Here is a 22,150-nt window from a genome sequence, read left to right as displayed (position 1 = left end):
TTGTGGTGGTGGGTGTGTTACTAGCTTCAGCACCCTCACCCCTTCCTTGTGTCAATAGGGCCCTCCTGGTAACCGTGGTGCAAGTGGCCCTGCTGGTGTCCGAGGCCCCAGTGGAGATTCTGGTCGCCCTGGGGAGCCTGGTCTCATGGGACCCCGAGTAAGTTGCAGATGATTCTGAGCAAGTGCCATCTGACATTGTTTCCTTTTTTTAAAGAGCTGGTTAATATTTGAAGATAATTTTAAAAACATCAAAAGGTAAATTTATTAGTGGGCTTGCTAATGGCTACATTTAAAATTTTAACTTTATCAAAGCTCAGTAGATATATTTATGTATTTGCTTACTTCATAAATTTTCTATTACTGATGATTCAATGGCTATGAGGTTTTCAGAAGAATAGGTCTATTTTAATATATCCAAATTAGGGTGGCTCTCCTGTCAGCATGAATCTTTCATCATAATTTGTGAACTTTATATAAGGTGTTCATGAAATGTATTAGGACTATACATTATTAGTTTATTAGATTCATAAGCGAAATCATTTTTCCAACAATCAGAAAGTGCTATAATGTATTCAGCATCACACAAGCTATGGAGAAATGACCTTTAGATCTGTAGACACTCCATTCCATAGCAATAGAGTAATTTTTTTGCTTCCATTATTTCTTATGGATGAATATCAACTGTAATTGCATCATAAACAAGTAATATAGACACCAAGACATAGCAATAAAAATTCACTTTGAAAATTATTTATTAGAAGTGTATTAGTTTTTGTATTATGGGGTAAATAACATAATACATTTGGCCCATAGAGTATGTTGCTTAACAGTTTTTGAGATATCTATAAACAGATCTTGTGCTAAAATCCAATATAATAGAAGGCACACACAAAATACTAGAAATACATATTTTGGGACTCTTTTTCACACCTCCTAGCTAGTGACTAATATCCCTACTGATTTATCCTAAATAACAAACAAAAGGGGGGGAAAGATGCTTTTCTGCTCTTTCAATTAATTTCAGCCTATAGCATGTGAATTAAAATGCCTGTATGAAAGCATCTTCATTTGTCTTGTAGGGTCTTCCTGGTTCCCCTGGAAATACTGGCCCAGCTGGTAAAGAAGGTCTTGGAGTAAGTACTGCTCATTTTCCATTATATTTTCAAGGACACTTACTGCACCCTTATCAAGTCTAGTTCATGTGGCTTATTTATACATGAATACATTGAAAGTAAATATCAGCCACATACATCATCTGGGAATGCAAAGTAATGGATTGTAATTATGTAGTCCAAATGAATGCAGGACTGAAAGGAGAGAAGGAAAAAGAAAAACACGGCAGAGAAAATTGAAACTGGTGACAAAGGCATGGAAAAAGGAAAACTATGTACAGATGAGATTGAATTGACTATGTGTCTGCCAACATCCTATTTTTAAAAATTGGGTGGATACGCAGCTTATAAGCACTTTGTACAAGAAGTGTTATGTATTCATAAGACGGTCCTATTTCATCCCAAGACAGCACCACAGCCTGAGATGGTGAGGCCATGTTGATGTTGAGTAAACCCTAAATTCTGGTTTCAGGGTCTCCCTGGTATTGATGGCAGGCCTGGCCCAACTGGTCCCGCTGGAGCAAGAGGAGAGCCTGGTAACATTGGATTCCCCGGACCCAAAGGCCCCACTGTAAGAATCATTATAACTTCTCTCTTTGTTACTTCATTTCACCAATACTCTTAATACTTCCCTATGACTGCAGTCCAGTCTGTCTTGAGGTGGGTTTCTTGCAATGCAGGAAAATTGTAGACTTCTTATCACCTTAAAAGTTGACCTCTAACATACCATTTTATACCTGCTGACAATGCGTCTCCTGAATAGTGAACTTCTGCAGACAATGGCATAATTTCTACCTTATTTTAATATCTACCTTATTTTATATGGGCTTACCTGATAGTAGGTTATACCTTAGATAACAGAACCCAAGGGCTAGGAATCACAAGAAAACAAAAAGCAAGCAAGAAATGAGCAGTTCAAGATTTTCATGATTAATTTGACATTAAGTGTGTAAATTTATTATTAGTTTTTGCTTCTTTATCATAGGGTGATCCTGGAAAAAGTGGTGAAAAAGGTCATGCTGGTCTTGCTGGCCCTCGGGTAGGTGCTGTCTTCTGTATTTATTCTCATAATTCTTACCTAAGAAATACACATAAGTTGAGGCCATCTGGTATAACTCCATCGCTTTCTTTCCTAGACCAAGGGTCTTTTTACCACCACAAAATATCTTTAAACAAACAACAACAAAATAGATATACTTTCATAAGACAGAATGTTGATAATATTTACAGAAGCACTTGTTTTTAATTACCCATCTCATGATTAAAAGAGTATCATTCTTTGGGTTTTAGAAATTGCCCTCCATTTAGTGGACAATATTTGGTCCTTGACAGGGAACCCACAATGAGTTCTTGCTAAAATGACAAGCTTATTTTAAGGAAGTAATGCCTGAGGCTTTGAGATGTCTTCAACTGTCTGGCTCCCAGGTAACCATGAGACTTTGTTAAATATTTTAGGGTGCTCCAGGTCCTGATGGAAACAATGGTGCTCAGGGACCTCCTGGACAACAAGTGAGTATTTCTCCTTATCCTGTTCTTTTCTGCACTAGAATGTATCAAGTTCCTTAGTCCAAACGTTTTTCCAGTCCAAAAGTTACATACGTAGAAGCAATAGTGCCTATGTCCCTATTTATACTTCTTTGCCTGTTACTTTCAGGGTGTCCAAGGTGGAAAGGGTGAACAGGGTCCTGCTGGACCTCCTGGTTTCCAGGTAAGTCAAATAATGTCCTGAGTCAGACTGTCCATCTGGAAATCACAATCCCAGGCTCCCCTGCACCATGCAGGACATAAACTCAGAACTGAAAAACTAAGCATGTCTTTTGTTTTCAGTGCAAACTTTTGTATAATGCCTTAGTTACTCAAAATAATGATTATGTTGATATTAGATAGTTCTTCCCCAAACCTAATTATTAATCGGTTCTCTGAATATAGCCATAAGGTTATGATTTATATTTCTTTCACCTAGGGTCTGCCTGGCCCAGCAGGAACAACTGGTGAAGTTGGCAAACCAGGAGAAAGAGTGAGTAAAACAAGTGATAGTTAGTTCACCAGAACTTCACATTTTCCCCTTGTGTGATACCCTCTGGGAGTGATATTAAACTTACAAAGGGGAATTTCATGTTTCTTCTGTTAATGATAGTGTTCTACATATGTTGGAGCTATGAAAAAAATGAGCCAAGTTACTTATTTCATGTCAGACCACTTGGTTTTAAGATTGAATGAAACATACCACATTATGAAATTAAAGCCTATTTAATGTCTTTACTTTTTGTATTGTTCTTAGTAATATTAAAACACAGATTATTTCTCTCCCCATAGAAAATAAGAAAATGTACCGGTTTTCCATCACTAGAGCCTGAAATTTTCTTTTCATGTTTTTCTTGGCATTCAGACATGACTCTGCTATTCCACAATCAGAGCAAGAGCTTTGAGTCATTTTCTCTATAATTGTGATGAATGTGCCTCAGTTCAGTTCCATGCTGCGGCCTGGTCTCCTTTGTCAACAGTGGGGCACATTAAGGAGACAGCTGCTCAGTAATAAAGGAGATACACTTGGGTATACAATTAGCTAGGTAATGTGCAGAATATGATCATTTCTATTAAGAAGGCATTCTGTTATATGGTTTTAAAATACACAATGTCTGATATTATTTATTATGATTTATCATATTACCAACTTTTTAAAAAGCTCTAAACTAAATAAGAGTAAACTTAAATCTGCTGATAGTAGGTCTGGAGTACGTATACCTCTATGATCAGTGGGATTCTCCCTTTTTGTGTCTGCATACACAACTGAAAGTTCTCTTGCTCTTAAGAACCAGCAGACTTATGAACTCATGTAGGAAAACCTCCCCAGTTCTGTTTCACTCTTTGAAAATGTTTTTAAATATATGAGCTAAGTGAGTCCACACTTAATTTATTCTCATGTTTTGCCTAGGGTCTGCATGGTGAATTTGGTCTCCCTGGTCCTGCTGGTCCAAGAGTAAGTGCTATTTAACTTCCAGAAACTTCTGGCTATGTAGTTTTAAAAGACGTAGCTCTTTCTCCTCAAAGCCACAAAGTATACAGCACTAAATCACTGATACTCTTCTGTTACCAAAACGTAATCTCTGGAAAGTGTTAGATTTCTAAATTGATAATTGTTAATTATTGTTGTTAAGTGATGTCGAGTTGGTTCTGACTCATAGCGAGCCTGTATAGGATTTCCGAGGAGCAGCTGGTGAGTTTGAACCATCGACCTTGTGGCTCAAACCAACCTTGAGGTCTAGTGCTTATCCTATGGCGACACACCAGGACTCCAAGTTGATAATGAACATATTTATTTAATTGTTCATATTTCCCATTATAAAAATAGCATGTTTATACAAAATGTAAATGTGTGTGATTTTTCACTGATTTATAAAGACATGTATGATGTATAGGGGGCTTCAAAAAGTTCATAAGAAAATTCCATTATCTTTTAATTCCATTTTCCTTTAACATTTTGAAGCCTCCTGTGTTTACAAAAGTGATCAAAAGTCAATTTTTGTAACACTCCTATTCATAGTCTAAAGCTGAAATCATAAGTTTGACTTTATAAAGAAAAATACAATAAATTTATTTATTTTGTTTGTAATCATTAGAATATCTAGAATGACTAGTTTCACCCTAAAGTATTCCTGTATATTACTAGTTTCATAGATCTGTGAAGTCCAAACAAATTTAGTGTCATTATCAGAGAATCAAAGGAGTCCTGGTGGCATCATGGTTAAAGCACTTGGCTGCTAATCACAAGGTTAGTAGTTCAAACACACCAGATGCTCCACAGAAGAAAGATGTAGCAGTCTGCTTCCATAAAGATTGCAGCCTTGGAAATGCTGTGGCTTGGAGTTCTGCTCTGTCCTATAGGGTTGCTAGGAGTTGGAATCGACTCTACAGTAATGGGTTTGGTTGTGGGGGTTTGGATCATAGAGCCAAACTGTATACAATGAGGTCCAGTTGCCATACGGACCAATGTGATAAGTGTTCTGTGCCATAGAATGCTATGTCATAACGATTTGGTTGGTTGGTTATGTGCCGTGGAGTCAATCTGGACTCTTAGCGACCCTTCATAGGGTTTCTGAGGCTGTAAATCATTACGGGAGCTGAGAGCCTCATCTTTCCCCTGCGGAACTGCTGGTAGTTTCGAACTGCTGATCTTGAACTCCTTTGTCATAGTGATACTTAGATGCAAATTTGGATATATATGTAGAGAGAGAGGAACAGCAGCCTATACACACACATATAGACACATGTATGCTCTTGAATATACATGCATATTCTTGAATCGTATGTTACATCATTATTGTATGTGATTGTCAAGAAAGGGGACATAGATATAAGAATACTAATCTTATCTATACATGGCATTGCTATTCGCTAAAAGTCTTTCGCTTTGAATACTGCACATAACTGACATCTGTGTTTATCCTTACATAGATCTATCACAGTAAAGGACAAAAAAAGGAAATGGATATAAAGTTTGAATATTATATACTATGGAAGTAAAAACTTGGAGTTGCAATCACAGAACATTAGAGCTGAATAAGATATTAGAGATTGTTTTATCCTATTCCTTCATTTTATAAGTGTTGGAATTAGAAACAAAAAAATTGAAACAACAAAAAAAGAAAATATAATTTGCTACTAGGTAGCAGAACCAGGCTCAAATCCTTAACAAGTATGAACTCTGGTGTGTAAGATGATATCCCTGAAAGTAATGAATGTTGTAACATTCCTTCCAACCCCTTTATTTCAGGGAGAGCGTGGTCCTCCAGGCCAGAGTGGTGCTGCTGGTCCTACGGGTCCTATTGGAAGCCGTGGTCCTTCTGGACCCCCAGGGCCCGATGGAAACAAGGTGAAAACTTGGTTATATATTGATGGTTTGTGCCATTCTATCCTAAAATAAGTATATTCATTACAGTAGAAATTTTGATTTTTTTAGATTTTTATTAAATTTCTAATTCTGCGATAATTTATATTTCAGTAAACAGTAATCTGATTCCAGTGTGTTTGAGCTAGTCCAAAGGAAAATTAAGGGGAGGGAAAGGAAGAAGTATCACAGTTTCTACAAACATAAATGAATTAGAATTGTTGTTTTTCCCTTCTTATCACACTTTTTACTTTTGTTACAATCTAAAAACCTCATATACATTTGGATGTTATTACAAATAATAAAATTTACCTTCCCAATATCCCATATCAAGGTTTCATAAAGTAGTCAAAAAGTTAAATTTTAAATTTGTTCTTAACTTTAGTAATAAGAGAGTTTATGATAATAAAAATTAACTGTATACGAGGGAGATTCAAAAAGTCATGGAAATTTTGGATTACAAGATAATGGAATTTTCCACAAACTTTCTGAAGTCCCCTCATATAGTACATTCACCCCAAAAGCATAAACCTGAAATTTGTGTCCCAAAATAGAATCTTTTAAAATAGACGAAATTATATGTTTCTGAAAAATAGATTACCACAAAAAGCAGAAGGCAACTCAGACTCTTTCTGATTCTTACCTTCAGGGGGGTAAATTGTAAACATTAGCTGTGTAAATCTATTTTAGAATGTAGAGGGATGTTGTTGGGGAGGGGGATTAAAGTAGCATATGTGGGAGAAAGGAAATAAGAAATGAATATGGTTCTGTGAGGCAGAAGTACTTTCAGAGGGATTAACTCAGAAGCTAGTCACCAGCTTTTAAGTACTTGAAATTGTAAGGTTTTATACAAAAATGGAAGCTACAGTCTCTTAAGAGATTAAAATGCACACATTTCACCAATTGATGAGGCCTCATTCTGTTTTTTATCTGAGCTGAGAGACTTATCCTTGAAAAATATTTGCGGGCAAACATTTTTCTTTCTTTGCCTCACACCTTCCTAGCTACTTCTTTTTCATGCCTGTCTCACTGAAGCTGCTCCGTGGGAGAAAGATGAGGCTTTCTGCTCCCATAAAGATTTATAGCCTCGGAAACCCTGTTCAGGGTCGCTATGAGTCGGAACCGACTCCACGGCACTTAACAGCAACAACTCACTGAAGACGATTGGAGGCCAATTATAGGAGGATCACAGCCACTCCCACTACCCTCTTCTCTTTAGTCAGCATATCATTAATAACATTTTCCTCTGTTCGATTCTCCCTCCTTTCAAAGCCCTCCTTTATGCATTTAGGCAAGCAAAAATACAGCCTATTAAGTGTTTAAACTGGAATTCTTTGAAGTGTTTGATTCTTAATTTTCTTCTTTCACCTCTGAGATAATTGATTTCACGTGTGTTTGATTCCAGGGTGAAGCTGGTGTAGTTGGTGCTCCAGGCACCGCTGGTGCATCTGGACCTGGTGGACTCCCAGGAGAGAGGGGTGCTGCTGGCGTTCCTGGAGGAAAGGGAGAAAAGGTAGCCTCTCAGTGCTGGACCCTAAAACACAGTGTTGGTGAACTCTAGCAAGAGCTTCTGCCCTGGTTTTTTACAATTCTTGGCAGGTGGTATGGCAGCATTTTGATATGTATGTATCTATCTATCTATCTATCTATCTATCTATCTGTCTACATATATATAGTTATACGTAGATATTTCCCTCTGCCACCTACGCATTTCTAAACTCACTAATCTGGCAAAATTCCTCGCTACCATGGAATTTCATGCAAACAGATGGTGTTGAGTAATACATGAGGCTCATTTTAATGCCACTAACAATAGTGCCTCATCCTGCCCTAATTAATGGGAAGAAACTATATTGAACAGCTGCCAACCATGCTGCTGCATTAGTTATGTATGACATAGGACTGATCAGGCACTGAAGCCCATTGTGATGTTGCCTTATAATTCTGCCCACATGAATTTGTACCTTTTGCTTGATTATGTTTCAGAAGTGTGAATGGAAAATTTTTTAAAAAGTAGTTTAGTAATTACCAGGAAAGGACCTTGAATTAATTTTTTTGGTTGTTTTTCCTCATGTTTTTTTACCTTGTTTAACAGCCTACAAAATGGCAACATTGCTAAAGAGTTTAAATGACTGAAGATACAATTTCTTCTATAAAAGTATATCAGATTAATTTTTATTCAAAAATGTGGTTGGAAAACAAAGTTGCTCTTGCTTTGACTTTCAGGGTGAAACTGGCCTCAGAGGTGAGATTGGTAACACTGGGAGAGATGGTGCTCGTGTAAGTAAAAAATTGGTTTGGTTTGGTTTGGTTTGGTTGGTTGATACTTAGGTTACCTTTTCTACATTTCACTCAATTTGATTTGGGAAGTTTTTCAAAATAGAATTGACAAAAGAAGAGCTCAACAAAGTAAAATCATATCCCTTTCCATAGTAAAAATGTAACAGAGTTTATTCCTTTGAAAGTAATAATGTATTTTTCCCCCTAGAGTTAACTATACCAACTATAAGCTACAGACCAAAGGCTGTAGGTTTAGTAGTGCTTTAAATGATTATTCTAAGCTTAAATGGTATTTTTTTTTTTTAAATACACCTCTTAACATTTTAAGAAGCCATAAACTTTAATAGGAATCTTGGTATGGCGCTGTAGGATAAGCACTCGACCTCAAGGTTGGTTTGAACCACAAGGTCGGTGGTTCAAACTCACCAACCACTCCTCGGAAACCCTATGCAGGGTCACTATGGGATGGAACCAACTCAGTGGCACTTAGCAACTACAACAACAGCAACCTTTGAAAAGGGCCTACTTATTGAAATGTATGTCCTGGGAATTTATCACTCAGAACAGACCCAAAGAGCAAAAAGAAGCTCCAAAGACTTGCTGCAAAGAGATGACCCAAGTATTAACTCTTAAATCCATTCCTACTGCCATCAAGTTGATTACAACTCCTAACCACTCTATAGGACAGTGGAGAACTGGCCCATAGTGTTTCTAAGGTTGTAAATCTTCATGGCAGCAGGTTGCTGCATCTTTGTCCCCCAGGGTGGCTGGTGGCTTCCAGTGTTTTAAATCTTAATGCCATGTAGCTACCAAAGCTTATCCCATCATTGTAATAATCCCACCTACAGTGTAGGTATCATGAATCTTCCTGGCCACAAACTGCCTTAGTTTTATTTCCCACCACTCCCATTTGTTGTTAGTGCTGTCAAGTCGGTTCCAACCCACAGCAACCCTGTACAGGGTTTCCAAAGACTGGCTGGTGAGCTTGAACCACCGAGTTTGTGGTTCCAGCCAACATTACAGTCCAGTGCATTAACCCACAGCATCACACCTTTCTGATAACTCACTGTAGCATATTCCTAATAGTCCTTCCTCTGATCTCAGCATCTTGGCACTCCCAAACAAGACTACTCTTTGCTGCTCTCAAGGGAATTTTACAAAAGCAGAGAGTTAGATCACTCAAATTCCCAATCAGATTCCTAATTTTTGTTTTTGGAGTATTCACTTCCTAATAGTGGTTTCTAATAGTCTTGATAGTCACATTCTTGATATCTAACCAGAATGTGCAGGAATACTGTGCAGCTACTTTATAAGCACATAGAGGGAATTTAGAGGTTTACTTTTGTTGTTGGTATGGGGGTATGATTAGTAACTCATGGGGTTTTTATGTTTTGGGGGGGTTTTTTGGTACTAGGGTGCTCCTGGTGCTGTAGGTGCCCCGGGTCCTGCTGGAGCCACTGGTGACCGGGTAAGCATTCAAGTCTCAATTCTCCATGCCAATAGCCATACCTAAAACTGCCTGCCTTCCATAATTCCAAAGTGTCCCAGCATTCATTCTTATGGCCCACTACTTGAAAAACCTAGCTGTTGTGAAGGGGCGGTAGGAAATAGATGCATATTTGAAGTCTTCTTTCCCATTCTATAGATGTATTAGTTATCTGATCTGTATTTTAATTAATGCCATTCATTTCAAAGTCTTTCCCTGATGCCCATTAACAATATACAACTAATGTACTAGACCTTCTCAAAACCTCCACTTGTGGAGAAAAAAAAAAAATCAATAAAACTCATAGTGTACCCATTTCACATCCAACAGTCCACTTAAAATAGACCTTATTTATTGTATTGGAAAGATAGCCACAAGTAGATCAGTCCTGTGTCCATCTAGAAATCAAAATGTCCTCCTCCTGGTATTGTGGGCACTGATATATCATGTTTTTGCAAATGTACACACAATACCACTTCAACCCCCAAGATGAATGTAATAAGAAGGGTGTGAATCTAATTCCTTTTACTCTATGAGATGTGCATTTATCTTCTTTTCTAAGGCACCTATAAACTCTGACAACAACTCACTCTCTACCACTGTTCTCTCTCTCTCCTACCTCTGTGAACATCCTGGACACATTAACAAACTTTTCTTGGTCCCTTTATAGGGTGAGGCTGGTGCTGCTGGTCCTGCTGGTCCTGCTGGCCCTCGTGGTAGCCCTGTAAGTAAAAAACTTGGATAATTTTCAATACTCATACTTTACTAGTTTTAGATGTTGATAAGCCTTTCTGAGACATTTTTTAATTGCCTCTCCTACATAGGGTGAACGTGGTGAGGTTGGTCCTGCTGGCCCTAATGGATTTGCTGGTCCTGCTGTGAGTATCATATAAAGAAGATTAATCTGAAACATCGAATTTGGGGAATAGAGTGAATCAGAATATTATAACTCTTCCTTTCCAACAGGGTGCTGCTGGTCAACCTGGTGCTAAAGGAGAGAGAGGAACCAAAGGTCCTAAGGGAGAAAATGGTCCTGTTGGCCCCACTGGCCCCATTGGATCTGCTGGTCCATCTGTAAGTTAAATTGACTAGTGGTCAACCCAGCCTGCAGGTATCTAAAAGATCTTAAAATTCAGCATTAGGCCAAGTGTCTACTATATGCCAGAGAATATACTAGATGATAAAAAAAAAAAAAAAAAAGGAATTAATACTTATATGCTGCTTTTTAATTAATATAAGTTTTATAAATATTATCATACTTTAATTCTTCAGTAACCCCATAAGGAAATTGACATTTGTTTTGTGTGGTATAGATAATCATTTTTAATTTCTAGATGTATTTGTTTGCTTCTAATAGATAGGAAAATTATCAATTTGAAGAACAATATAGCATTTATATGTATTTTTAAATTTTTGTGATTTGACTTTGTCATTTTTTGTTTCCTTTTAGGGTCCAAATGGCCCCCCTGGTCCTGCTGGAAGTCGTGGTGATGGTGGCCCCCCTGTGAGTATTTAGAATGGACTCTGAACATTTTTCTTTCTCCAAATTCCATCAATGACAACTTGAAAGTTTTGAGTTTTTTGGTAGATAAGGAGATTCTTGAGGGTCAAGTTCATTCTCTTCAGAGCAGTTCTGACACTGAAGTTAAAGTCAAGTACATAAGATATTAATTTAGTCCCAGCATGTTGCTGCCTACCACTTCATTTCAGGTACTTACCATGGTTGAATCGAATTGAGATATAAATAATCTCTTTGGCGCCCATTTTCTTTCTGTTGGTGGCCCCCTTCTTCTGACTGAATAAATCCTTAAGTTTGGCATCCAGTGGTTCTCACACTGTGACTGACTCCCTAGAGGCCCAGAGCTCCCCTGGATTGAACTCTTCTGAGTTCCTCTGTCACAAGGGGGGCAAAAAAAGACAACTGTACTACTACTGAGTCAATTCCGACTCATAGTGACCCCACAGGACAGAGTAAAACTGCCACCTAGGACTTCCTAAACTGTAACAGTAAGGCAGACTGCCGTAGAGTTCTCCCATAGAGCGGCTAGTGGGTTCATACCCCTGACCCTTTGGTTAACAGTCTTAAGCACTACACCAGCAAGGCTCCTTCGCTCTCACTGGACAACTGGATGCCTTCCTCTGTAAACAAACTAACGTAGTCATTATGCATTTCCTCAGAACTGAGCCAAGTAATTAATGTATATACATTAATGCATAATAATGGAAGAATGTGTTATCCTCCTGCTCTTACAACCATCAGATAATGTATTAGCTTTCAAAATGAGCCATCAAGGTCTTCAGGCAAATTCTGGGTCTTGCTCGTCCAGAAGCTATAAAGACTCTCCAGATCCTAGTTAAACAACACCCTATAAGAGGCTGCCTACATTACAGACTACTTAATTTATTCCTGGTTATACATGTATAGAGGATTTCCCAAAGGAGAAATGTTCATCTTACTTAAAACCCTGGAGTTGATATTAACTGTGCAATTGTAATGTGCTTGGTTCTTAGGGTGTAACTGGTTTCCCTGGTGCAGCTGGACGGACGGGGCCTCCTGGACCTTCTGTAAGTAAATCACTTCAAGCCTATGTCTCCATTTACTGTAGTCAAAAGACCTGGCATCTGGTATAAAAGTGGTAAGAAACTCTCTATGAAGACATGTTACTAATATTTGCCCTTACTTTCCTGGTCTGAAACCAGTTTTCTGAACCATTAAGGCAACACCTTAACAAATCATATTTTATAACAATTTAAGAGACTTTTATTCATAGATATACTATTCCCCTTTTAAAGGCATGGTTTCTTAAAGTAAAAAATTAAAATAAAAAAGAAAGAAATAATAGTTTTAGTCATTTATCAGATATTTCTATATCTAATTACCCTTTATAGCCAACATTTTGCATCTATTGTTAGAAATAATTGTTCCTGAATTTAAAAGTGGTTTGGCCTCTAATTTAATTCTGATTCAGACTCTCCTGTCAGAACTCAAGAGAATTTAATTAATTACCAAGGATTAAGTCTTCTGGTTAAGGTTTCAGGGAAAAAAATAGCAAAGATGTTGATTTCTTGGAAACCTTTTACAGGTTCATGCCAGAAAAATCTTCATTCCCTGTAGGCATTTAATTAAAACTAGTTGAGATTCTATATGATTCCTCAATGATAAGCAAAATGCCAGTATTGACTTCCTTCCAAAATAAATTAGGGTAGGAACTCTGAAACCCAAAGTCCTTTGCATTTACAACTAACTCATAAGTCTATATAGTTCTGATCCCAGTATACTAGAGTTTCAATGGGAAGAAACTGCTTTTCCTTACAGAAAGTTTCTTTGGACTCTTCTACAGTCATTTGCTTCTTAGGGCCTCAGGAGAAGGGAGCTCCGTCTAGAAGGAAGAATGTTAGAAAGTCTAATATTTCCTGACATGACCAGAATATTATTTTGTTGTATCACACTATTTGCATTTTAGTATCAAGCACCTCTGCTGCTCTTCTCCAGGCCCAGGATGATTAACAGAAGCTAAATCATCTTGTGCATTTGCTCACAGGGTATTACTGGCCCTCCTGGTCCCCCTGGTGCTGCTGGTAAAGAAGGTCTTCGTGGTCCTCGTGGTGACCAAGGTCCAGTTGGCCGAACTGGAGAAACAGGTGCATCTGGTCCCCCTGGCTTTACTGGTGAGAAGGGTCCCTCTGGAGAGCCTGGTACTGCTGTAAGTGATTTCAAACTCCTCTTTATTACTATTTTGTGTTTGAAGTAAAATAAAGCCCTCACCCAAATCTTCAGGTAGCCTATATTTGTTGAGCTCCCAAGTAGAGTTGAGTTGGGCCAGGAAATCTGTCCAGCAGATACTGAGGTATTATAGCTTCAGCAGATGATCAGAAGGCATTAGATGAGGGTAACAGTAGATGAGAAGACTCATGGATTTATCAAAATGTGCCTCTAAACTGTTGATGGCACCCTACTGATACCTGAATTAAAATAGAATCCAATTGCCATTAGAATCTTATTGCTGTGGCCATTATGCTGTAAATCCATCCATCCGTGTCAGTCAGTAAGCGAGTAACTCCTTTAACGTGCATTACCTAGTATTACTGCTACGCTGAAACTTACCTTCATTAGCCCTGGTTCAGTCAAGGGCCAAAGTCAAAATAGATCTATAAAACCTATACTCCCCACCCCAAATGATTTGCTTTACCTAAGCCATGCTTTAAATTTATACCATTGACCTCAAGAAGGAACCAGTTTAAAAAAAAAAAAAAAATGAAAAAGAAAACATGCATGCCAAGATGTAAGTTTGTTGTCCTCAGTAGAGAAAAGAGATCTAAGGACATTTCCTTCTAGTAGGAGGCCACTTGCCATTTTTCGTGGTGAGGAGAGTTTAGTTTTAGAATCCTCAAGTCAGCCTTGTCTTATCACCTAGAGTCTTATCAATAGTATTCAGTTTATTTTCCTCTTGTTTAGGGTCCTCCTGGCAACCCAGGTCCTCAGGGTATTCTCGGTGCTCCTGGTATTCTGGGTCTCCCAGGCTCCAGAGGTGAACGTGGTCTGCCAGGTGTTGCAGGATCACTGGTGAGTGGTTCACACCATCGGAGTCTCATTAACATAATAAGAGATTTTTAAAGCTGTCACTTCAAATATGACAGGTTGATCACTGAATAACTTCGCTTAAGATTTTTATTCCTCACATTTTCTTTATAGAGATCACCTGTCACTTATCTAAGAAGCTTTAATACTACCTTACTTAGACATACTCTACAAAGACACAATTTAATATTATGCAGGATGATTTTGTTCTTTTTACATGCTTTAAGAATGATATAAGCTCTAATTGCATTTACTCCTCTGCAATATGAGATACTGGCATCATTTATCCTGTAGGAAAAATGAAACTCTGGAAGTTCTGAATCATTCCATTAACCCTTATAGGTGATAGCAATGAGGAACCAGCTCATCTCCATAAATTCTGTCAACTTTATGAATTCATTTAACTTGAGATAATGAGCAAAACGAGGCTCTCCTTGTACAGAGCAGTATTCCACAACTACTTAAGAGCTGACTATCTTTAAGTGTATGGGGTAGGGCCAGAGGGAAGAGCAGGGATTACTACCATACTTCTGTTCACTTTATGGCCAACTCACCTTTCATTCATTTTCTCACTTCAAACTGGAATCTCCCAGCTGAGGTGGTTTTTGGAGGGTGAGGTTTAACACTTAGTCCAATGAGAAAAGTCATGTTTCATCTTCTCTGCCTCTGTAGGGTGAACCTGGTCCTCTGGGCATCGCAGGTCCCCCTGGTGCTCGTGGTCCCCCTGGTGCTGTGGGGAACCCTGGTGTCAATGGTGCCCCCGGGGAAGCTGGTCGTGATGTAAGTCCAACACTTGGTCTGTCAAATGAAACAGAGCAGTGTTTCATATGTGTGTAACTTTATGTTCTGAGGGTCTCTTATTCTAAATCTCCAAACTAGATGATCTGTTTCTCCATAACATATATATATGTACTGACGGCTCCTGCTAGTGAAAATATGAACAATTTCTTGGAGGGGGAATGGACCTTAGACAAACATGCTTCAAAGGTGGACCAAAATATTAAGAAACACCTCTTTAAAAAATCTAGGTTAGCAGGGTTTTGTTGCTAATTTTTAACAGTCTGACAAAGGGGGGTCACTATTGACCACTGGAAGTAATGAAGGGGCTGGTGGGCAGCAGGACCTCAGTAAGTAATTTACTGTGCATGGGGTCTTTGCAGGGCAACCCTGGAAGTGATGGTCCCCCAGGTCGTGATGGTCTCCCTGGACACAAGGTCAGTACAACTCTCTTCATCTGTTTAATTTAAAAGTGACTGCAATACAGTCCTAATCAAGACTAAGCTTCATTCTGCCTTTGGTAGGGAGAACGTGGTTACCCTGGCAACGCTGGTCCCGTAGGTGCTTTGGGTGCACCTGGTCCTCATGGCTCCGTGGGTCCCTCTGGCAAGCATGGAAACCGTGGTGAACCTGTAAGTTTGTAATCCCTGGTCCCTTAGTGCTGTTGTCTTCATGCGGGGAAGGGACCTTGGACTTGATAATGATCTGTACCTTTCTAATTTACAGGGTCCTGCTGGTTCTGTTGGTCCAGTTGGTGCTGTTGGTCCAAGAGGACCTAGTGTGAGTACATGGTGATGACTTCTTTACAAAATACTGTAGGAAAGAGTAATAGAGGATATTTTATTGTAAGTAATAAAATACTAGATAGTGTTAAATGCTATCTAGTTGGTTCCGAGTCATAGCAACCCTGTATAGGGTTTCCGAGGCTTTAAATCTTAATGGGAGCAGAAAGCCTCATCGGTGGGCTCGAACCACTGACCTTGTGGTACTCCATCCATTGTTTATCCTGTGAAGCCACTGTGCACCCAAAATAACAGTCTATACTTTATGTTTAATAAATGCTAGTCCATGTAGCGAATTGATGCAAAACTTTGGTATTTTATCTTTTCTGACTATTTGTATTAAGTAATCACAAGCACCTAGCCAGCTTACAGACAGCTCAACTAAAGCAGATTAAGGCAATAGCCGTTGAGATGGGAGTAGTACCAGCCTGGCTTTTATTCCTTTGCATGTTTTGAGTTACATTTGAACAGATTAAACTTGACTCTATGGAGAAGTGAGTGTCCTTAAAAATAAAAAAGTAAATGTCGTTTTGGCCCTTTTCTTTCCTTCTAGGGCTCACAAGGTCCTCGTGGTGATAAGGGAGAACCTGGTGAAAAGGGGCCCAGAGGTCTTAGTGGCTTTAAGGGACACAATGGATTGCAGGGTCTTCCTGGTAATGCGGTAAGTAAAATGTGGTCATCAACATGTATACCAGCCTTAATGGCCTTCAACTCGGAATTGCCTCTCCCAAATTTTCACTGCCATTGTCATAAAACATTAGACATCGTATCCAGTTTCTATTTTCTGACTAATTTCATCTCTCAGAAACAACACTGTTGCATCCCAACACGAAAAGGTGAGGGTTGAGGGAAATGGAACTATACATACATTAAAATCTCCAGGCAACAATGTCCTTCAACCCCACTTTAAATAAATATAATTAGAAGAGTGACTAATACTGCACTGCTGAAATAGCTTGTAGCAAAAAAAAATAATAATAATAATTGAATATAATAGATATAATGGGAGAAAAGAGCCCCACTTGACATTTTCAATTCTTCAATCCAGAGTCCATTGAAACTAAAGTTTTGCCATTCAATTTGAAAAACAAAAAAGCAAATTGTGCACTGACACATGTTCTGAAAATGTGTTTTTTCTGTTCTCTCCTTAAAGGGTCAACATGGCGATCAAGGTTCTCCTGGCACTGTGGGTCCCGCTGGGCCTAGGGTAGGTCAATTTAAAACATAGTTTTTTTCTGAAATGGAGGTTAAGGTGGCCAAGGAGACTCCGGCCTCTGCTCCCTTGCTGTAGTTTTTCCTGGATCACAGACATGGTATCATTCTTCCTTAGGGTCCTGCTGGTCCCTCTGGCCCTGCTGGCAAAGATGGTCGCACTGGACATCCTGGTGCAGTTGGGCCTGCTGGTGTCCGTGGATCTCAGGGTAGCCAAGGCCCTAGTGTAAGTATGATTCTGGAAAACAATAAAGGGTATCACTCACCTGAGAAATCGTTTCTTCAGACTGAAGCTAGATAATTGCTTACTGTGTTGTTGTTAAGTACCATCAGTTCTGACTCATAGCGTCCCTATGTACAACCGAACGAAACACCGCCAGTCCTGCACCCTCCTCAGAATCGCTGCTACACTTGAGCCCATTGCTGCTGCCACTGTGCCTGTCCATCTAGTTGAGGATCTCCCTCCTTTTCTCTGCTGCTTCACTTTACCAAGCATGATGTCCTTCTCCAGGGACTGGTCCCTCCTAAAAATACGTCCAAAGTATGAGAGATAAAGCCTGACCACTTTGGCTTCTAAGGAGCATTCTAAATGTATTTCTTACAGCACAGATTTGTTTGTTTTTCTGGCAGTCCATGGTACTTTTAATATTATTCTTCAACACCATAACTCAAATGCATCAATTCTACAGTCTTTCTTATTCATTCTCCAACTTCCCACACATATAAGGCTATTGAAAATACTAAAGCTTGGGTCAGACACATTTTAGTCCTCAAACTGACATCTTTGCTTTTCAACACTTTAAAGAGGTCTTGAGCAGCAGCAGCAGTTTTAGAGCATGATTTTGTATGAAGTTCAGTTGAAAACTGGTTATCAGTAACGTCTCTCACTGTGAGAAATAAAAAACCTCCTCTTTGTCACTTTTCTTACTGCAGGGTCCTCCTGGTCCCCCTGGTCCTCCTGGACCACCTGGTATAAGCGGTGGTGGTTATGACTTTGGTTTTGATGGAGACTTCTACAGGGCTGACCAGCCTCGCTCACCACCTTCTCTCAGACCCAAGGATATTGAAGTTGATGCCACTCTGAAATCTCTCAACAACCAGATTGAGACCCTTCTTACTCCTGAAGGCTCTAAGAAGAACCCCGCTCGCACTTGCCGTGACTTGAGACTTAGCCATCCAGAGTGGAGCAGCGGTAGGTTAGGATGACCAAACCAGACTGACCCTCCTCACAAGCTTGGCTTTTCAAAGTCAGTTCCTATTGCCAGAACCTTACTGGTATTTTGTTTTAGAATTCAAATGTATTTGGAGAAAAATAACATTATGTGAAGTCATATGTGATTAGTGAAGCATCAGTGTCTTCTCCCAAACACCACCTATTCTGAAGCTTCTCTTAATCTATATTTTTGCCTTTTCGATAGTAATAGCCACCCTTTTCTTATTATATGTGAGGTGTGCTGTTAATAATAATAAAAAAAAATAGTTAATTACCAGAATTTTTCTTTGGGTAGTAGTTATTATAGCCTGTCCTGTGCTAAGTGAGAGTTATTACTTATTATATGGTGTTGTCTTCTTAAAAGGCTACTACTGGATTGACCCCAACCAAGGATGCACTATGGATGCTATCAAAGTATACTGTGATTTCTCTACTGGTGAAACCTGCATCCGGGCCCAACCATCAAATATCCCAGCTAAGAACTGGTACAGGAACGCCAAGGCCCAGAAGCACGTCTGGTTAGGAGAAACTATCAATGGTGGTACCCAGGTGAGAAGTCCTGCAAACAGTCCTTTTTCCACTAAATAATATTTGTTGTTGCTGCCATTGTTAAATGCTGTCAAGTCAGTTCTGACTCATAGCAGCCCTGCATAGGGTTTCTGAAGAATGGCTAGCAAGTTTGAACTGCCAACCCTGTGGTTCAGATAAACCTTGAGGGTGAGTGCTTATCCTACAAGTCCATGCCAGGACTCCAATATTTTGTTAGATTTTCTTTAATTTTTAATTAGCTGTATTTTAATTATTTACCAAAATGGGCTTGTTAAACAAACACTTGCCATTTCTTGTGTTCCAGCTCTATCCTGGATTGCACATTAAAAGATAGATTGATTGAATACATCTTATAATTCAAAATTGTTATTCAAATTTGACTTAATTGATAATCATTGAAGAAACTAATGTTATTTGATGTGAAGGATCACTGGCCAGCCAATGGCCCCACACACATGCATATGTATTTTCTAAATGTGAGCAGCTTTTCTAAAATTTTAATCAATCCTTCTTACCAACTTTACTGAATTACAGAAAAATAAGGTCAAAGTCTTTATTCTGTAGAAGAAATATACACATACAGACTCAACTGAAGCTGGTTTCATTGTTACATGGCCTTACCACCACTATTCTAGGTAACAGATGCTTTGAAAGACAAGTGAATTGCAATTTCTTTAAAAAGTATAATTTTCCTAAGGTTCAGATCTGAGTGTATTACTCCTTCCTGTATTAAACTATAAGTGTCGCACTGAAGTGCTTTATGTTTTGCTTTGGTTTTTAATTTGACTTGTAGCACCTGATCAACGCCTCAGCCCTTCTTCACCTAGTTGAAATTCCCATCTTGTTCCCTATAGATTGAATACAATGAAGAAGGAGTGACCTCCAAAGAAATGGCTACCCAACTTGCCTTCATGCGTTTGTTGGCCAACCATGCCTCTCAAAACATCACCTACCACTGCAAGAACAGCATTGCATACATGGATGAGGAGACTGGCAACCTGAAAAAAGCCATCATTCTGCAAGGTTCCAATGATGTTGAACTTGTTGCCGAGGGCAACAGCAGGTTCACATACACTGTTCTTGTGGATGGCTGCTCCGTAAGTATTAGGGAAATATGGAAAAACACTTATTTTGGAAGGAGGAAAGGTGGGGGAGGGGGTTGGTTCTAGCTTGACTATTAGATGAACAAATTGATGGGAGATTTTAACTTATTCAATCTTTTTTTTAACAAATGTATTTATTTAAATTTTGACAGTAAATCTAGAATATCCTTGTCAGGCCTTGCCTTCTGAAATACTTTTTTATACAAGGGGGCTCCAAAAATTTCATGAAAAATTCCATTATCTTTTTCATTCCACTTTTCCATGAACTTTTTGAAGCCCCCTTGATTATACCATGCCCGTGCATTAGTTATTTCTCTTTAGCATGAGTTTCTAAATAACGATACATACTCATAACTTAAATTAGTTAAGGTTAAAAGAGTCAAAGCTATCATTTATAGTCACTCATTTTCCTTCACTTATCAATATAGCTTACATTGATTTTTTCTTTATGCTTTCTTTATAGTATGCTTTAAATTGAAAACATTTCACCAGTAGTAATACTATATTTCTAACAAACTGCCTCTCTCTCTCATTCATACACACACCAATCCTGAAAAGGATATTTTAGAAACAAATCATTTGGAATGTGAATTGAGACATTTAAAAAAAACCACAAAACAACTATTAAGCTGATTGAAAAGCCCTCCCCCTAAGGACACCCTTGATCTTGCTGTTTTGAAAGATGAACCTGTTAATCTGGAATACATCTTTTCAGAATGACACAACAGGCCAGAAAGTGGTGCCTTCAAAATCTAAGCCTCAGATGTTATTAGATTTAGAAATGGTGCTAGTTATGTATTGCTTTTCTTCTCTTTTAAACAGAGAAAGACAAATGAATGGGGAAAGACAATCATCGAATACAAAACAAATAAGCCATCTCGTCTGCCCATCCTTGATATTGCACTTTTCGACATCGGTGGCGCTGACCAAGAATTTGGTTTGGACTTTGGCCCAGTCTGTTTCAAATAAATGAACTCAAACTAAATTAAACCAAAAAAGAAATCTGGAAAAACTTTTTCTCTTTGCCATTTCTTCTTTTTTTAACTGAAAGTTGAATCCTTCCATTCTTCTGCACATCTACTTGCTTAAATTGTGGGCAAAACGCGAAGCAGGATTGATCAGAGCATTGTGCAATATGGTTTAATAAACTCCCTCCTTTCTCCCTCTCCCCAAAAGAATTGAAAATTTTCAACACTCGTAACCTGTTTTGGAAAATGTCAACCTTTGTAAGAAAACCAAAATGAAAATTAAAAACTCAAATAAAAACCATGAACATTTGCACCACTTGTGGCTTTTGAATATCTTCCACAAAGGGAAATTTTAAACCCAAACTTCCAAAGGTTTAAACTACCTCAAAACACTTTCCTATGAGTGTGATCCACATCATTAGGTGCTGACCTAGACAGAGATGGACTGAGGTACTTGTTTGTTTTGTTCATAATGCAAAGGTGCTAATAAATAGTATTTCAGATACTTGAAGAATGTTGATGGTGCTAGAAGAAATTGAGAAGAAACACTTCTCTGTATTGAGTCTTATTGTTGTTTTTATTTTTCCCACTTGGTTTCACATCAGTATTTTCCATCGTATCTCCAATTAAAAGCATGTGGATCATTTGCCCAATGTTGTCTTCTTCTTGAAATTCAGCATCTTTTTCTTTGCCAATCTAATTTTCATCTTCTTCCATGGTTCCAAACTAGCAAGAAAAAAAAAAAATTGTACCTATTTTGTATATGTGAGATGTTTAAATAAATTGTGGAAAAAAATGAAATAAAGCATGTCTGGTTTTCCAAAAGAAAATACTGAGTAAAATTCCTTGTTTAAATGCTTTTTGCATATAGATACGCATTATAGCAGGTCTACTAGCCGTTAGTGCCGTGCGTCTTCTTGGAGTGTAACATGCATAAAGGGCAGTTGAGTGGAGTAGAAAGAGCACAGGTAGCAAGGACTCAGGAGACTGAGCTCCAGTTCTGATCCTGCTCCTCACAGCTGACTGACCTTGAGCACTTCCCTACTCTGAGCCTCAGTTTCCATATCTATCATATGGGGATATTTCTTTCCTACACTGTTAGGTGGATTTCTAGTGTGGCACTGTAGAATCAGCACTGGACTATGAACCACAAGGTTGGTGGTTCAAACTCACCACTGCTCCTCGGAAACCCTATACAGGG

At 38.7% G+C, this 22,150-nt stretch overlaps 1 protein-coding gene across 2 annotated transcripts in view; it reads left to right on the top strand.

Annotated features, from left to right (window-relative positions):
• The window catches only part of LOC102820321 (collagen alpha-2(I) chain-like), a 39,858-nt gene extending 18,084 nt beyond the window's left edge, over window positions 1-21,774 (top strand). Inside the window, exons 23-52 of one of the 2 annotated variants that reach the window (XM_006834286.1) lie at window positions 59-157; window positions 1,080-1,133; window positions 1,585-1,683; window positions 2,098-2,151; window positions 2,568-2,621; window positions 2,767-2,820; window positions 3,076-3,129; window positions 4,048-4,092; window positions 5,887-5,985; window positions 7,406-7,513; window positions 8,227-8,280; window positions 9,695-9,748; window positions 10,437-10,490; window positions 10,591-10,644; window positions 10,733-10,840; window positions 11,217-11,270; window positions 12,278-12,331; window positions 13,309-13,470; window positions 14,223-14,330; window positions 15,018-15,125; window positions 15,506-15,559; window positions 15,647-15,754; window positions 15,849-15,902; window positions 16,458-16,565; window positions 17,058-17,111; window positions 17,235-17,342; window positions 18,050-18,308; window positions 18,694-18,878; window positions 19,733-19,979; window positions 20,806-21,774. In XM_006834286.1, the coding sequence (XP_006834349.1) occupies window positions 59-157; window positions 1,080-1,133; window positions 1,585-1,683; window positions 2,098-2,151; window positions 2,568-2,621; window positions 2,767-2,820; window positions 3,076-3,129; window positions 4,048-4,092; window positions 5,887-5,985; window positions 7,406-7,513; window positions 8,227-8,280; window positions 9,695-9,748; window positions 10,437-10,490; window positions 10,591-10,644; window positions 10,733-10,840; window positions 11,217-11,270; window positions 12,278-12,331; window positions 13,309-13,470; window positions 14,223-14,330; window positions 15,018-15,125; window positions 15,506-15,559; window positions 15,647-15,754; window positions 15,849-15,902; window positions 16,458-16,565; window positions 17,058-17,111; window positions 17,235-17,342; window positions 18,050-18,308; window positions 18,694-18,878; window positions 19,733-19,979; window positions 20,806-20,954 (2,856 nt within the window). In that variant the 3' untranslated portion in view covers window positions 20,955-21,774. Of the gene's footprint in view, window positions 1-58; window positions 158-1,079; window positions 1,134-1,584; window positions 1,684-2,097; window positions 2,152-2,567; window positions 2,622-2,766; window positions 2,821-3,075; window positions 3,130-4,047; window positions 4,093-5,886; window positions 5,986-7,405; window positions 7,514-8,226; window positions 8,281-9,694; window positions 9,749-10,436; window positions 10,491-10,590; window positions 10,645-10,732; window positions 10,841-11,216; window positions 11,271-12,277; window positions 12,332-13,308; window positions 13,471-14,222; window positions 14,331-15,017; window positions 15,126-15,505; window positions 15,560-15,646; window positions 15,755-15,848; window positions 15,903-16,457; window positions 16,566-17,057; window positions 17,112-17,234; window positions 17,343-18,049; window positions 18,309-18,693; window positions 18,879-19,732; window positions 19,980-20,803 lie in introns of both variants that reach the window. The other variant, XM_006834287.1, reaches the window with a different exon arrangement.
• Window positions 21,775-22,150: the final 376 nt, after the last annotated feature.

The sequence above is a fragment of the Chrysochloris asiatica genome, unplaced genomic scaffold (genome assembly GCF_000296735.1).
Source record: "Chrysochloris asiatica unplaced genomic scaffold, ChrAsi1.0 scaffold00010, whole genome shotgun sequence".
Classification (NCBI taxonomy): domain Eukaryota; kingdom Metazoa; phylum Chordata; class Mammalia; order Afrosoricida; family Chrysochloridae; genus Chrysochloris; species Chrysochloris asiatica.
The sequence above is the reverse complement of the archived record's forward strand: the minus strand, read 5'-3'. Positions and strand labels throughout refer to the sequence as shown.